General features: G+C 43.3%; 1 protein-coding gene across 1 annotated transcript in view; it reads right to left on the reverse strand.

Moving 5' to 3' along the window:
- LOC133132373 (formin-like) overlaps nucleotides 1-13,947 on the reverse strand; it is a 58,773-nt gene that overhangs the window by 22,868 nt on the left and 21,958 nt on the right. The window contains exons 7-12 of the mRNA XM_061247777.1: nucleotides 13,642-13,703; nucleotides 13,233-13,321; nucleotides 12,118-12,247; nucleotides 11,462-11,608; nucleotides 10,859-10,918; nucleotides 9,695-9,815 (exon numbers count right to left, since the gene is read on the reverse strand). Coding sequence (XP_061103761.1) covers nucleotides 9,695-9,815; nucleotides 10,859-10,918; nucleotides 11,462-11,608; nucleotides 12,118-12,247; nucleotides 13,233-13,321; nucleotides 13,642-13,703 — 609 coding nt within the window. The remainder of the gene's footprint in view (nucleotides 1-9,694; nucleotides 9,816-10,858; nucleotides 10,919-11,461; nucleotides 11,609-12,117; nucleotides 12,248-13,232; nucleotides 13,322-13,641; nucleotides 13,704-13,947) is intronic.

Consider the following 13,947-nt stretch of genomic DNA (forward strand, 5'->3'; position numbering starts at 1 on the left):
TACATAAGTCATAGGTGTCACAATGATGTTTTGGCACTTCCTCTATTTTAGTGCTTTCTATATTTTTTTGACAGTTTTGCTGAGAGAAAGTGTGACAATGTTTATGGATCCTGGAATGTGCTGGGATCAAAATTCCCGTCCTTGTCAGTTGTGCCAATCAGATGTTTTACGGCCCCTGTTAACAGTGATAATGGTGAGTGCTCCTTCACCCATTGCAGTAACATTGTAGGCAAGAACAGGTGCTCCGTCAAAGACTCAAACTTGCCAATGTACAGCATGTTGCACCAAAACAAAATGTAAAGAAATAAAAATGGGCAAAGGGTAGCCCCCTGTTATTATCTTTGTCATGCAATTTAAGCATGCTCTGTTTCTAACAACATTCTGTTAAATTAAAGGGAAAAAAGCAAACATCCAGTCTGAGGCTTACCAGGAGAAGAAAACATTACTGGGATGCTATACATTCAAGAGAGATCTTAACTTTTTTTTTTTTTTAACACTTGCTTGTAAGACTAATGGATATTTGCACTACAAGCCCCACTGTACTACAGGAGAGCTGGCACTGATCAGAGGAACAAGGCTCAAAACAAGCATGTTCAGCCACCTGAACACTGCTAGAGAGTGATAGCTGATGAAGTTCATGTCCAGGTGGGCCAGAAATATTACTCCCGGTCTCTGCAATTTACTTTTTAATAATGGCCACCAGCTGTTATCTATGGATTATTGGTAATGGTCAGTTTGAAATGAGATCCATCCCCGGTAGGCCTGGCTGAGTGCAGAAAATGCCACAGGTGCATACATTCGTAGAGACGCACTGCAGGTGCACACACCTCATGCCAAACTAAAATGGTCTCCAGTTTGATGAATAACCTTACACAAGCAAATTTTCTTTTTTTCACAAACATTACACCCCCCACCCCCCAATCCAGCCCTCTGTCCAACCTCTTCTGCTTACGTATTAAAGGGTATTCACAATGGCAAGTCTGCAATTTTGTGGCGGCTACCCCTGAACAAAGCAAACTGTGGTCTAGACAGCGCAGACCACAAAAAGGAAACTCTAAAAAACAACAGCGGCTCTATAAAAAAAAATTCAGCATTCCCCAAATTTGGGACACTGTCTTTGCATAGGGCGGGGTGGGGTACGGGCTCTTTTGAAAGCGTGTGTCCCCGTGGAAACGCAGCGTAATTACTCCTCCTTCGTTGTTTACAGGCCCCGCTCCTGCTCTAGCCAGCCTCCCCACGGTCAGGCTAATCCCATTACGGCAAATAAATCCATGCTGTTCTCTAATTGGCCGGCTAGAGTTAATCGGGCCCTCTCTGCCCGCAGATCTGTATCGACTTACCGGTGCGTACGCGCTCTGAGGGAACGCTTCCCCTGATCAAGACCAGAGAGCGCACAAGACCCACACATCCCAAGGTCTCTGACTCCACTGAAAAATACTTTATTCTAATGTGAGCCCTGTGTTGCAGTGAATACGATAGGTTCTGCTGTTGGCTAACTCGACTCATTTTATGGTACCAATTAAATAACATTCTTTGACATCTAAATAAATGACTCGTCGGTCAATCCATGAATTTTGCAGCCCGGTCAGATTTACGGGAGTGTCTGCAGTGAGTCTCTCCTTCCCTCCTTTTTTTTTATCCCCTCCTTCATCGCTGGGAAAAGATAAATCCCCGAATCTTAGACGCCCCTCCACCTGAGTCAGAGGCTGTCTGGGCGCACCGCCTGGGCGATGGGCTGTTTAGTGGTGCTCTGATGCTGGCTGCAGATATCTGCGCTCCGCCCGCCACGGCGCTCTGCGCTTTTGTCTGCTCTGTTTGTTCCCTCCGGCTTCCTGTCCAATCAGAAGATCACAGGGGACTCGTCTCCCGCCGCAGTCATAATACACCCTGATGGGAGCCGGAGCTCCACGACTGCGGCCGATCAGCATCGGCCGCCAGATAAGATTACAAAGAATACTGTTTTCATTCAGGATTTGTGTAAACTGTGGAGGAGGGAGGGGAGCTCTGTGTCTTAGCTTTGGGTTTTGTCTTTGTGGGGAGAAGAGCCCATTGCCTGCATTATCAAAAGGGCGATGCTGTCACTGAACCTGCAAATAAATAGGACACAGAACACTGAAAATGAAGGCGAAGCAGATATTTAAATATCTTTGTGTTGTCCTTAAAATATCACATGCCATGCTCAGCAACTAACTCATTTATGTTGTTTTTTATTGTTATTATTTATAGATTTTTTATTTCACTCAAATTAAATATGCACTGTTAAGAAATGTCCAACATTGTGAGCTTGCGAACGAAGAATACCGTTTATAAAAAATATAAAAGTTGGAATTCATTCCTTCCGAATTCTATTAAAAGAACATTAACAGGGAATCTGCAAAATCCCACAATGATAGCAACAGGGCAGAAAGCACTTTAGAGGAAAATGAAGCATGTGCCTATTTTCAAAGTTCAAACCCCAGCAAAAAAAAGGACTTTGCTGATGTAAAGGCAAACACAGATACGGATTACTCAACCAAAGCATGAAGTAGATTCAAAGCTTGAGAGAAGGCTGAGATGAGCAAGATTTCACGGTCATTCCACTATACAATACAGATGTTGTGTTCATAGGCAAAGAATGTTATTGTCTCAAGCTTATCTCTGGCACGCATCTTGGGCTGCGGTGAAGACCAGTTGATACGGTGTCGATGTAGTGCAGATAAAATGTTGATACAGTATATCGTGGAGTCATGTAACCCATCACTGGGCAGACAGAGATAAAGCTCCTGGACAAGTCAGATGGACTATTTCCCTCATTGCATAAGAGCACAGGTAGAGCTGCTGGAACCAGCCAACTTCACATGCTAAACTACGAACAAAGAATAAAAAGATACAAAAATCAGATGGGCAGGATTATAATCATATCTTATAGGCGCCAGGGATGCATTAGGGAGACTCCAGAGAGTCTCTACCAATCAAGAAAGAGAGAGTGGGAGAGGGACAGAGACAGAGAGAGAGAGAAAGAGAGAAAGAGAGAGAGAGATGTCCTTCGGGACAGGAGCATTGGGCAGACTGCCACACTAGAGGATTGCATCATTAGAACATAGCGTTCAAGTAAGGGGGAAAACACAGAAAACCAGTAGCAGGACTTCAAAGGCTTGGTCAGCCAAGCCTTTCACTGAAAGAAGGGATCATTTTCCAGGATTAAATACTGTAGTGACAATGTCACTATATGAAGAGTTTCATCGCAAAATGCTATATGTCTACTTTTAGTGTTTTGAGAAAAAAGGCCAATTCTTGTTACTAAGAAATGGGGCTAGAATACTAAATTTCATAAACGTCAAATTCATTATTGAAGTATTTAAAATAATATGCCAGTATCAAATAAAATCTACGTGTGTACATTTCTGGGAAGAAAATGCAATAATATATATATTTTTGCAAACCGCTATAGCAAAATGCTTTTCAAGCACCTTTATTCATTAGGATCCTATTATTAAGGAAATCTAAAAGGGGGTTTTAAGCTAGATATTTTTTAATATCTGGATAATGGTTGCTTTGCATACTTTCACCTTCCTGGGTGATTTTTTGTCAATACTGAATAATTCACATGGAATGTTCTGTCCTTTCTCCCTGCTTCATCTTTGACAGAAATTTCATGTCTTTTGGGTGGATTCACATCAAGCAGACTCAATATCAACTGATCCTGAATGACCTCATTGAGGTTTTTATAAAACTCATCAATCAGCTTCAGTCAGTGGGTCAAGGTGGCATGACTGGCCATTATCCCTGACTGCGTGTGTAGACAGGATAGCCAAAAGCTGGCATCTTGCCTCCTCCCGAATACCACAATTTCTTCAGATGTTATCACTCATGGTACTTCACCGACATTCCTTGCTTTCTTGAGAGTGGCAACAACACCACCCTATTCTGAAAATTGTCAAAATTGCTCATTGTCCCCCATCTGATGAAATCAGCTGTGAAATAAACTACTAGCCTAGGTCGGCAGATGTTACTTTTTTAGTGATTGGATTGTACCACCCAATATGCTGCAAGATGAGCCTGATAGCTCCATCAATCGTAGGTGTTTTGACACGATTATCTTAATTTTTTTGGGATTTGCTGTTTATCGCGTTTTTCTATACTTAGCTTTGCTGCAAAATAACAGTATTGCAACTGTAGGTGTCTCCTTTGTTTTTGTTTTTTTTTCCATTGAGGAAGTTAAATAATAATAATAAAAAGATATATATTATGATGATGATTATGATAATAATGAATAATAATTGCAATAATAACAACATTCAAATTTACAGTACTGTACGAAAGATGCACATTTTCCTATTCACTGTGTAACACTGGTCTATTATATGCATTTGCAATGAATTAGTACATTGAAGTTTTCAAGTGGATTCCTCAACTTATTGCACTAGATTTGTGAAATAAATGTGGATAAAAATAAATTGTGTTACAGAATTTCTTACAATTACTACAATGAGAACAATTACACAGAATCTTAATAGGGCTCTGACTCATTTCCCTTGTTTTTTTTTGCAATTCCATTAATAGCATCAGAGTTTGCTTTCAAAAAGTAAAAATGCATTTCGCCCAAGAAAGCGAATATTCTTCAGTGCAAATACAACCATGAAGCACAACTTGCAGCTACACTCACACACACACACACACACACACACACACCTGCACGCATACACACAAGGTCCATTTCATGTTTTTCCCTCCGGTGCGATAATGTGCTTTAGTGCTTTTTGTGTCGGAGCCTTTCCAAGGAGGTCAGGCTCCTCAGTCAGCTCGCCTGGCAGGTCTGCGTTATTTACACTGCGCTGTGGATCATCCCAGCAAAGCAGCGGAATTCTGCAGATAATCCACAGTTATATACAACCTCAGTGGGCTGCCAGGCTTTCGATTCCATCCCCCACTCAGCATAAATTCCAGCTGCTCAACAGGCTGAGGCCAGCCAGAGAGCTCTTGTACAAAGGTAAGGCCCTTGTGTAGCCCTGGGATTGTAATTTACCCCGATAAATATCATCGCCATCATTCCACACATTGAAGACTACGCTGCCGGCTCCTTGTGACTCCGAACACGAAGTTCACACCACCGAGATCATCTTTTAGTACGCTATAAAGATTATAAGATAAATAAAGCAGGAAGGAAAGTTCTACTGATTAATAATGCTTCTTGGCAGGAGGTTTTGGTTGATGTTGCAATAGTAATGAAACTGAGGAATTTTTTCACCTTTACTCCAAAACTATTGGACATTTCAATATCTTTGTCATGCGTCGTATTGTTTTTTTCATTATTAAAAAAATATATAATCATAGACCATCCTTCTAAGAATGGACATCAACACCACCTGTAACATTAATCATTAGCACTAACTTTTGCAGTGTATTACATCACATTATAGTAATTTAGCAGATGCTCTTATCCAGAGTAACATACAATAAAGTGCAAATCAGAACCAGGTGCACTGAATACCCTAGAGGGAAGTGCAGTGGTGTCAGTGTGTCAGTGGGATCACACAGGAGTGTCAGTGTGTGGTGTTTAGTAGAGTCAGTGGGGTCATACACAGTGCCAGTTTGTGGTTTATAGCAGAGTCAGTTAGGTCATATGGGAGTGGGAGTGTCAGTTTGTGGTGCATAGTAGAGTGAGTTAGGTAATATGAAAGTGTCAGTTTGTGGTGTGTAGTGGAGTCCGAGGGGTCATATGGGAGTGCCAGTTTGTGGTGTATAGTATAATTGGTGCAAGCATACAGGAGTATCAGGTTGTGGTGTGTAGTACAGTCAGTGGGGGCATACAGGAGTGTCAGGTTGTGGTGTGTAGTACAGTCAGTGGGGCATACAGGAGTATCAGGTTGTGGTGTGTAGTACAGTCAGTGGGGGCATACAGGAGTGTCAGGTTGTGGTGTGTAGTACATTCAGGGGGGGCATACAGAGTGTCAGTTTGTGGTGTGTAGTAGAGTCAGTGGGGGCATACAGTGTCAGTTTGTGGTGTGCACTGCAGTAGAGTCAGTAGGGGCATACAGTGTCAGTTTGTGGTGTGTAGTAGAGTCAGTGGGGGCATAGTGTCAGTTTGTGGTGTGTACTGCAGTAGAGTCAGTGGGGGCATAGGGGAGTGTCGGTTTGCTGTGTGTATCAGAGTCAGTGGGGATGTACAGGAGCGTATGCATCTGGGAGCGTGGCTGAGCAGTGGGTCTGTTTGCGCTCTGCTGCCTCTCTGAGTGAATTAGCGTGGCTGAGTGGTGTGGGAAATAGCCAGCCCACTGTGCTGATACAGCACCCATGAGACTGTCTCTCCTCCCAGCCAACAGAGAAGCAGCCGCTTCTACATGTACACACAGCCTAAGGCATCCCATATAACTGTGGAGGCTCTACAGTTTGAGAGTGCACAAAAACAGGTATATTTCTTGTTGATGGGATGACATATAAAAGATGGATTGCATTCCTGTTAGTTTCAAGCATTTCTTGTTCTGTGAATTGTGAATGAACCTTTCACTGGGTTTTTTGTAATACTATATTTAAGTCTAGCTTGTTTTTTATCTATGTCACATATTTATTGCCTTTTATTGGGTTTCTGATTGTTTTTGGTTGTGTTTTGGGCTGTACTAACAAACCAATTCCCCTTACTGATTGATGAAGTGCATTTCATTTCATATATCATATCAGCTACACGCTTTATAACATTTGCATTACACATCAATAGCTTTATTCTTTTCTCAAGGGTTTGAGGCTGCATATCCACATAACTGGCACTGTATATATGAAAACATTGTCATAAAAAATGTATAATCTGATAATGCAAGAAAAAATACCAAAAATTCACACCAAAGCGGGAAACACACATTTATGCTTATTAAACATTGGTGTAACGCTTATAAAACTTTGGTGTTGCTTTTCCACAGAGGGGCCAGCTACTGTGCCGGAACTTCCAGTGTGGATCAGAGGTTGGGAAGTCCATTTAAAAGACTGCACACATGGGACTTTGAGCCAGAGCTTCCACAGTAAAACGATTCTCAGAGTAAAGGCCTTACCTCAGTTTGACATTACGGGGCATTTAAAATAAAGACACTGTCTGATTTGCTGTGGTGATGAAGGTCTAACCCCGTACGAGCCTTCTGTGAAACATTAAACTCCCCTCGGCAGCAAATGAGCTCTGACTGTTCACTTTTATTTGATACTTCTTCATCCCAAAGCGCCTTGCCTCAACGTCTGCTTCAATTACGCCGCAGTTAAAGTGATGTTTACGTGCGGTTTTCCTCAAGGAGGGATAAAAGAGCCCCTTCCGTAGCCTCATTCTGTCCCCGGAATGCAGCCCCTACCAGTTGCCTGGGACACGTTCAACTCTGGGATCTGTGGGTATCATCTTCGGCTCCATGGAACAAGGAGAAGGGATTACCTGCTCTGTGTGGTGCAGTTACACTCACTGAGCACTTTATTAGGTATTTATTAGACTTATTTTTTGGACTTATTGGTCTTCTGCTGCCGTAGTCTATCCACTTAGGAGGTTTGAAGCGTTGTGTGTTCAGAGATGCTCTTCTGCATACCACTGTTGTAATGTGTGGTTATTTACGTTACTGTCACCTTCCTGGCAGCTTTGGCCAGTCTGGCCCTTCTCCTCTGACCTCTCTCATTAACAATGTGTTTTTGCACCCTTCTCTAGAGACTGCTGTGCATGAAAATCCCAGGAGATCAGTTGTTTCTGAGATATTCAAACCACCCAGTTTGGTACCAACAATCATTGCACGGTCAAAGTCACTCAAATCACATTTCTTCCCCATTCTGACATTTGGTCTGAACAAAAGCTGGACCTCTTGACCATTTCTGCATGCTTTTATGCATTTAGTTAGTACCACATGATTGATAAAATATTTGCATTAAATATTTTTTTGATGTACAGGTCTACCTACAGTAATTAAGTGTTCACTGAGTCTTTATTTTCATATTGTAATTCTGTCAGTTTTGGCGACCATAATTACCAGAGAGACAAATGTGCACCCCACATTTGTCACAATAGTCACCATTACACTGCAGTTATAGACCTGTCTTTTTACAGCATGACACCTCAACATTCAATTAACTGTTTTCAGGACACTGTAAACTGAGGGAAACAACTACCTCTTCTTAATTAGCTTTTCTTTATTGTAGAAGGTGGTGATGACCCTGTTCGTCTGAAAAGCTGTCGCAGAGGGAACGGGGGCTCATGAGGGACGGAGGAGTGGAGGGATGGCGGGGCAGCGGCGCGAGAAGCAGCCCCCCAGCAGGAAGGCCAATCAAACGCGGATCACATTTCCGCATGGAGCGGCAGGGAGAGGGCAACAGGGCCAGGTCGGCCAGCCAGAGGCCAGCGTGCTCCCGTGTGACCGCGCGAACAAACAGCGACTGATCCCTTCCTCCCCACGCTAACCGCCCCCCCCCCCCCCCCCCCAAAACCCAAGGTGAATAAATCATCACCACTGACGCTGCTGCTTCGTGCCGGACCCCAGAGATGGGGATGGGAGATGGAGGGGGCCAACTCCCTTGTTCAAGGTCTGGAGGGCGGCCATGTCGTACACTCCTCAAGTGACCCTTCTCTAAGGATCAAAGGAGGAGGGAGAGCAGTGGTGGAGTTTCCCATGCACAATTCACTGGGGCCAACGGCATCACATTTAGGGAAAGGTACCTGCTGGCAACCTGTAATGCTAGGTAGGTGATCTGGGTATTACATAGAGCTATTCAAATATGGAAATTGCAACAGGCTATTTCACGGAAGAGTTCTTTTTTGTTGATTGCTAAAATAGCAATTACCGAAATGGTGATTACAAAAAACAAGAGGCACCTTCTTTCACCAGCCAAGATAATATTTAGAGCCAAACCTCAAGTTGGACATGTTCAGCAAAAACAGAAAGCTTTGTTTTTCATTCCAGGGCCTTGGCAAAACCCTAAGGGCATTCAGAGTAGACTTTTAAACTTCTGCTGACTTTTAAAGATCAAATGCGAAGGCGCTTATGTTGCATTTATTGTCTTCAAGTCTTGGCTTTAGACTAATAAATGACTGACAGCTCAAGGTGGACCTGTGACTGTGTTGTAGACTCTTTGTATTTCTCCTGCAGGTCAGAAAGGATCAGGGTTTAATCTGAAAAGTGAGGGAGAAATGCCCAGCATATCTAATTGCTTTCATATGGTGTGTTATTGGTTGATTTAAATAATCACAGGCATAGGGGCTGGAGGGTTTCGCCAGCAGACAAGAACTCAAAGCCTTTCACCTCTGGACGGCCAATGGTCAATTCGGTGAACCAGGTGGCCCTCTCTCTCACACACACACACAAACACACGCATTACACTCACACACTCAGAGAGGCCAGCAATTGGCACATTGAAAATGTAACTCACTTATTTTGAATGTGAGAATTTAGGTTCACACCTCATACAGACATACAGTATAAACTGTCAGCTTCCAGAACAGAAGTAACTTTGTTCTCATGAAATGGACACACTACTATTACAAAATGATGTTCTCCTAGAACAAGAGCATCGGAATAGGTGGGGGGGGAATAATGCAGCCTGTTACTGCATTACATAACAGACATATGTTATAGAGATTTCTGCCATTCAGCCATTTGTTTCAAGGGACTTCATCGGTTAATATACTGTATTATGACTTTCAAATAAAACTACAAATCCTAATTCTACATCATATCATTGCTATCATAAAGCAGGCAATTACCTGTCAGGTCCTTCTTCAGCTTCCTGAAGTCTTTTTCCAGGTCTTCAAACTTCACTTGGGCCGCCAGGAACAAGTCCTGTGGCTCAGGCAGAGGGAACACACTCTTGTCTGTTCCTGCATTCTGTGAATAAACAGGAGCAAATCAGAGAAAAATAAATATAGACTGGTTCACAGGATACGTGGCTAAATCTACCTGGTATCTAGATTGAAAGTCTTAATTGCAGCCAACTTAATTATTAATTGTTAACCCCCTTGCAAAACTGTTGCTGGTGTGAGCAGAGTGGAGACAGACATAACAGGAGCAGCAGTGACCTTGTTATTCCATCCAATGACTCGGATTCTGCGTTCCTTGGAAACTCGGAAGCTTGGAGCTCCAACCAGGGAGCTCAGGATTATGAGCTTGGAGCTCTCCAGTGGTTACCTTGTAGCAGCCGTTAATATCATGGCAGCCAGCAAGAAGCTGTTGCTAACACTGACACTTTCTTACTCTTCAGAGCTGCTTTGTAACATTCAGTGTTCTTCGGGGAAATTAAAATAGATCTAAAAACGTATTTAGGAGTTAACCGTGTGTCGCCGTTATTGTATATTCCGACATGTCAGCCAATTTGAATGAGGTCAGTTTCCTCCTACTCGGCAACTCTGAGCTGTGAAACAATATCCAAATTTTCCAACTCAAAATTCGGAGTTAACAGGCCTGGTCGGAAAGGTCGTAATTACGAGTTTCCGATGTATTTGGAACGCAGCGTAAGCAGAGCTAAAGTAAGCACTGCGTGACTGACAGCTAAAGATTACACTAGGAACAATACCCAGCCCACTGTATAGTACTTTTCAAAGAATTTGAGTCTTGTGCTTCATATGTATAGAGACAAAGCTCACCATTAGTTTCACAGTGTGCAACAGAATGGTTGTAGCATTCTTTAATCATAATAGCTTTCATGCAGCGTTCATGTGCACTTCAAATGAACAATAATTGAAAATTAGTAACACATGAGCCACAGTCATATGTGTCAGATTATCAGTTGTTTTATGCATCGCTAAACAATGGCATCTGCATGTCCGTCGTGTTTAGCGTCACAATAATCTTTTATGTGCATACCCGGCCAGTACATGGCTTTATCACCGAGAGCATGACTTCTTCACTTATTCAGTGCGGCGGTGCTCTACCTGATCAAAGTTGCGTAGATAGTATGACACCACATAGTCCACCAGATTTATACGATTGTCCTGAAAGACAGGAAATGCCAATGAATCACGGAAGACAGCCATTGGTGGAAAACAGTTCCAGTGCTTTTCAAATACTGGTTTGCCACATTAATGCACATTACTAAAGTATAAACTATACCTACACTCAGTGACCAATTTATTAGGTATTTACTAGACTTACCAGCGTAACGTGTGGTTATTTCAGTTACTGTCACCTTCCTGTCAGCTTGAACCAGTCTGACCTCTCTCATTAATAAGGCATTTTCACCACAGAACTGCTGCTCACTGCATGTTTTTTGGGGGGGGTTTTTTGCACCATTCTCTGCAAAATCTAGAGACTGTTGTGTCCACAGTCAAAGTCATTTCTTCCCCATTCGGATGTATGGTCTGAACAACAATTGTACCTCTTGACCATGTCTGTATGCCTTTTGGCATTGAGTTTCTGCCACCTGATTGGCTGATCAGAGATTTGCATTTAAAAGCTTTACAAGGTCTATGTACCTAATAAAATGGTCACTGAGTGCATTCCCCATTAGTTAATACATTAATTCCATGGAACTGTACCCTGCTCTTGACATCCTTCAGTTTGGGCAGGATATCCAGAGCGAAGCCGTCGGCTTGGCCCCTGGTCCTGTTCCCGCCGTTCATGTAGTTCCCGAAAGCCAGAATCAGCCCAATCACCTCCTTCACCGAGGCGCGATCCAGAAGACCCTAGAACAGCCATGGCCATTGGTCAAATCATACAAAAACGAATGGACTGCATTAATGCCACTGGGTTGCTGTACAGGAGGCATGGTTAAGGCACCAGGCTTGACACCAGGCTGAGCAGAACAACACTTCTTTCCGTCCGAGTCCAGTTCAGAGCCCTAACCACAACTCCCAGATGTTCCTGTTCTACATCACAAGATGAAGCAACCTCTCTGTCTCTGCTTGTGTCTTTTATCCCCTAAACACTGCGCTAGGACTTTGAGAAATGCATTGTATAAAGAGAAGAAAAGGCTGAAGTCACCAGTTTGCTATTTTGAGAATGGAGAGAGAGATGAGCATTTGCTCTCTGTTTCCCCTTATCCCACACAGTGCTGAGCTATGTAGATCACAGTGCTGTCAGTCAGGGCTCAGCATGATGCATGCGTGTCGTTCCTGGAGTGGGATAATCCAGGCTACTGATAGTGCTGATGAACGGGGCAATAAAACGTGTGGGGTCAAAGCCCGGGCCTAACCTTGCACACGCGAGAAACAATCTCCACTTTGCAGTTGATAGAAGATATCCCGTCGAAGAAGACAGACTGGAATATGATGCATTGGGCCCGCCCGGTGAAATCAGGAATTTGAGAAAGCTCGTACAGGAACCTGCGAAGAACAGATGCAGAGGCGTTAAGCCCAAGGCAGTGCAACAAGGCCCCCCATTTTATGGGCGGTTCCTCCACCCAAACTTTGCTGAAACACAGTCAAATGATTCAGACAATCTCAATGTTTGAAAAGGAGAATGTGCGGGTTGCGTGAGACATTCCGCCCCCTCGTTTCAAAGGGCTAAGCGCGGTGCCTGGGGAGCGGGTCGAGCACGGCCGAGTCCGTGACTGATCAAAGGTAAAGCCCTACCAATTCAGCGACGCTCAAATAAACATAAACATGTTTGGGAAGAGGAGTAATATCCTCGCTGATTAGCTGGCTGATGCAGTCAGACACTAAAGGGATGTGACTCATCTCCCCCGTGACAGTTAACTCAAACATGGCAGCTCCGCCATGACAATTCATCTGTAGGCGAACCCTCGGACCGACCGGATCCATCCCAGAGAGCCAGCGGCGATCAGTCCAAAAAAAACGCGGCCTCTGCACAAACAGGAGGCTCTCTGAATCTTTCGCAATTTTAGCATAGCACCATGGCCTATTGTGGACTTTACGGCTCGTGGAAAGTCCTACCGCCAGGAGGGAGGAGGGAACTGGACGGACACAGGGAAACTATTCCAGGATGGCGAAACAGACGCGGCGCAAACGTCAGAGCTGCAGCAGAGATGTTTGGTTTACTCTTTACTGGAAAGGCTATGGAACAATCATTGAGTGCTGATTATAAACAACATCACACAATGACATCGCACAAATTCGGATGGTGCATCTTTCTGGAATGGGGCTCTAGTTCTTCCATGTTTGGAAGTGTCAGGGATAATGACAATCCTGAGAATTGCTAACAGTCAGATACACATGATGTCAGTGAAAGTTTGTGGAAAGTGGAAAGATTCACAATAACCCCTTCCCTCTTTTTCAGACAGCCATCTTTGAACCACCCACCACCCCCAAACCCCTTTCCTTGGATGCCCATATATAGAATGTGTCTTACTGTTCAGGTTTGTCTAGCAGCTTGACTTCATCCTCTTTGGAAGTATCAAAATGTTTCTTAATTAGCTCCAGCTCATCGCTTTGAGCCCTCTGTGATCAAAAATCAAACAAGAGAAACTTCACCAAAAAGTCTGGCACTGGAAGCAAGTGAGACTAAACAAGATAAAGCAAATATTCCAAGATGGATAACAATGCTGTGAAAATACCAATAACAATACAGAAGAAGCAGTGACAATACGAACGAAAAATGACATCACCCTACATAAGCCACAGGCATAGCGCATACTGATGTTATTAAATACTGGCATGGTATTAGAAATTCACAGTGAAAAACACTTAAAAGGGAGCAAAGGTTGTCCGGTTTCTCTCATGCTATCAGATTACTTTACAACATAATCCATAATACTCACATTTTCATACAAAGCTTCAATGGTCTCCAGGTCCACCACAGAATTGTCCACAGTCAAAACAGCTGGAATAGTAAATACATTTATTAGAGGCATTCTCATATGAAGAGGAATTATTCTAAGCATCTAAGCAAACATGCTGTCTCAATTAACTTCTGCTTGCATATGAAGGCCATGCCTGGATGAAATTTGCAGCAATGTGAATGAGAGTAAATCAATATAGTCAAGCTGTTTCCTTTTCCTTATAGCACCCACCAAACATCCAACAGGTTTTTGAACAGAGGAGTCCGTTCTCTGGCTGTGTGGTGT

This window comes from Conger conger, chromosome 1, assembly GCF_963514075.1.
Source record: "Conger conger chromosome 1, fConCon1.1, whole genome shotgun sequence".
In the NCBI taxonomy this organism is placed as follows: domain Eukaryota; kingdom Metazoa; phylum Chordata; class Actinopteri; order Anguilliformes; family Congridae; genus Conger; species Conger conger.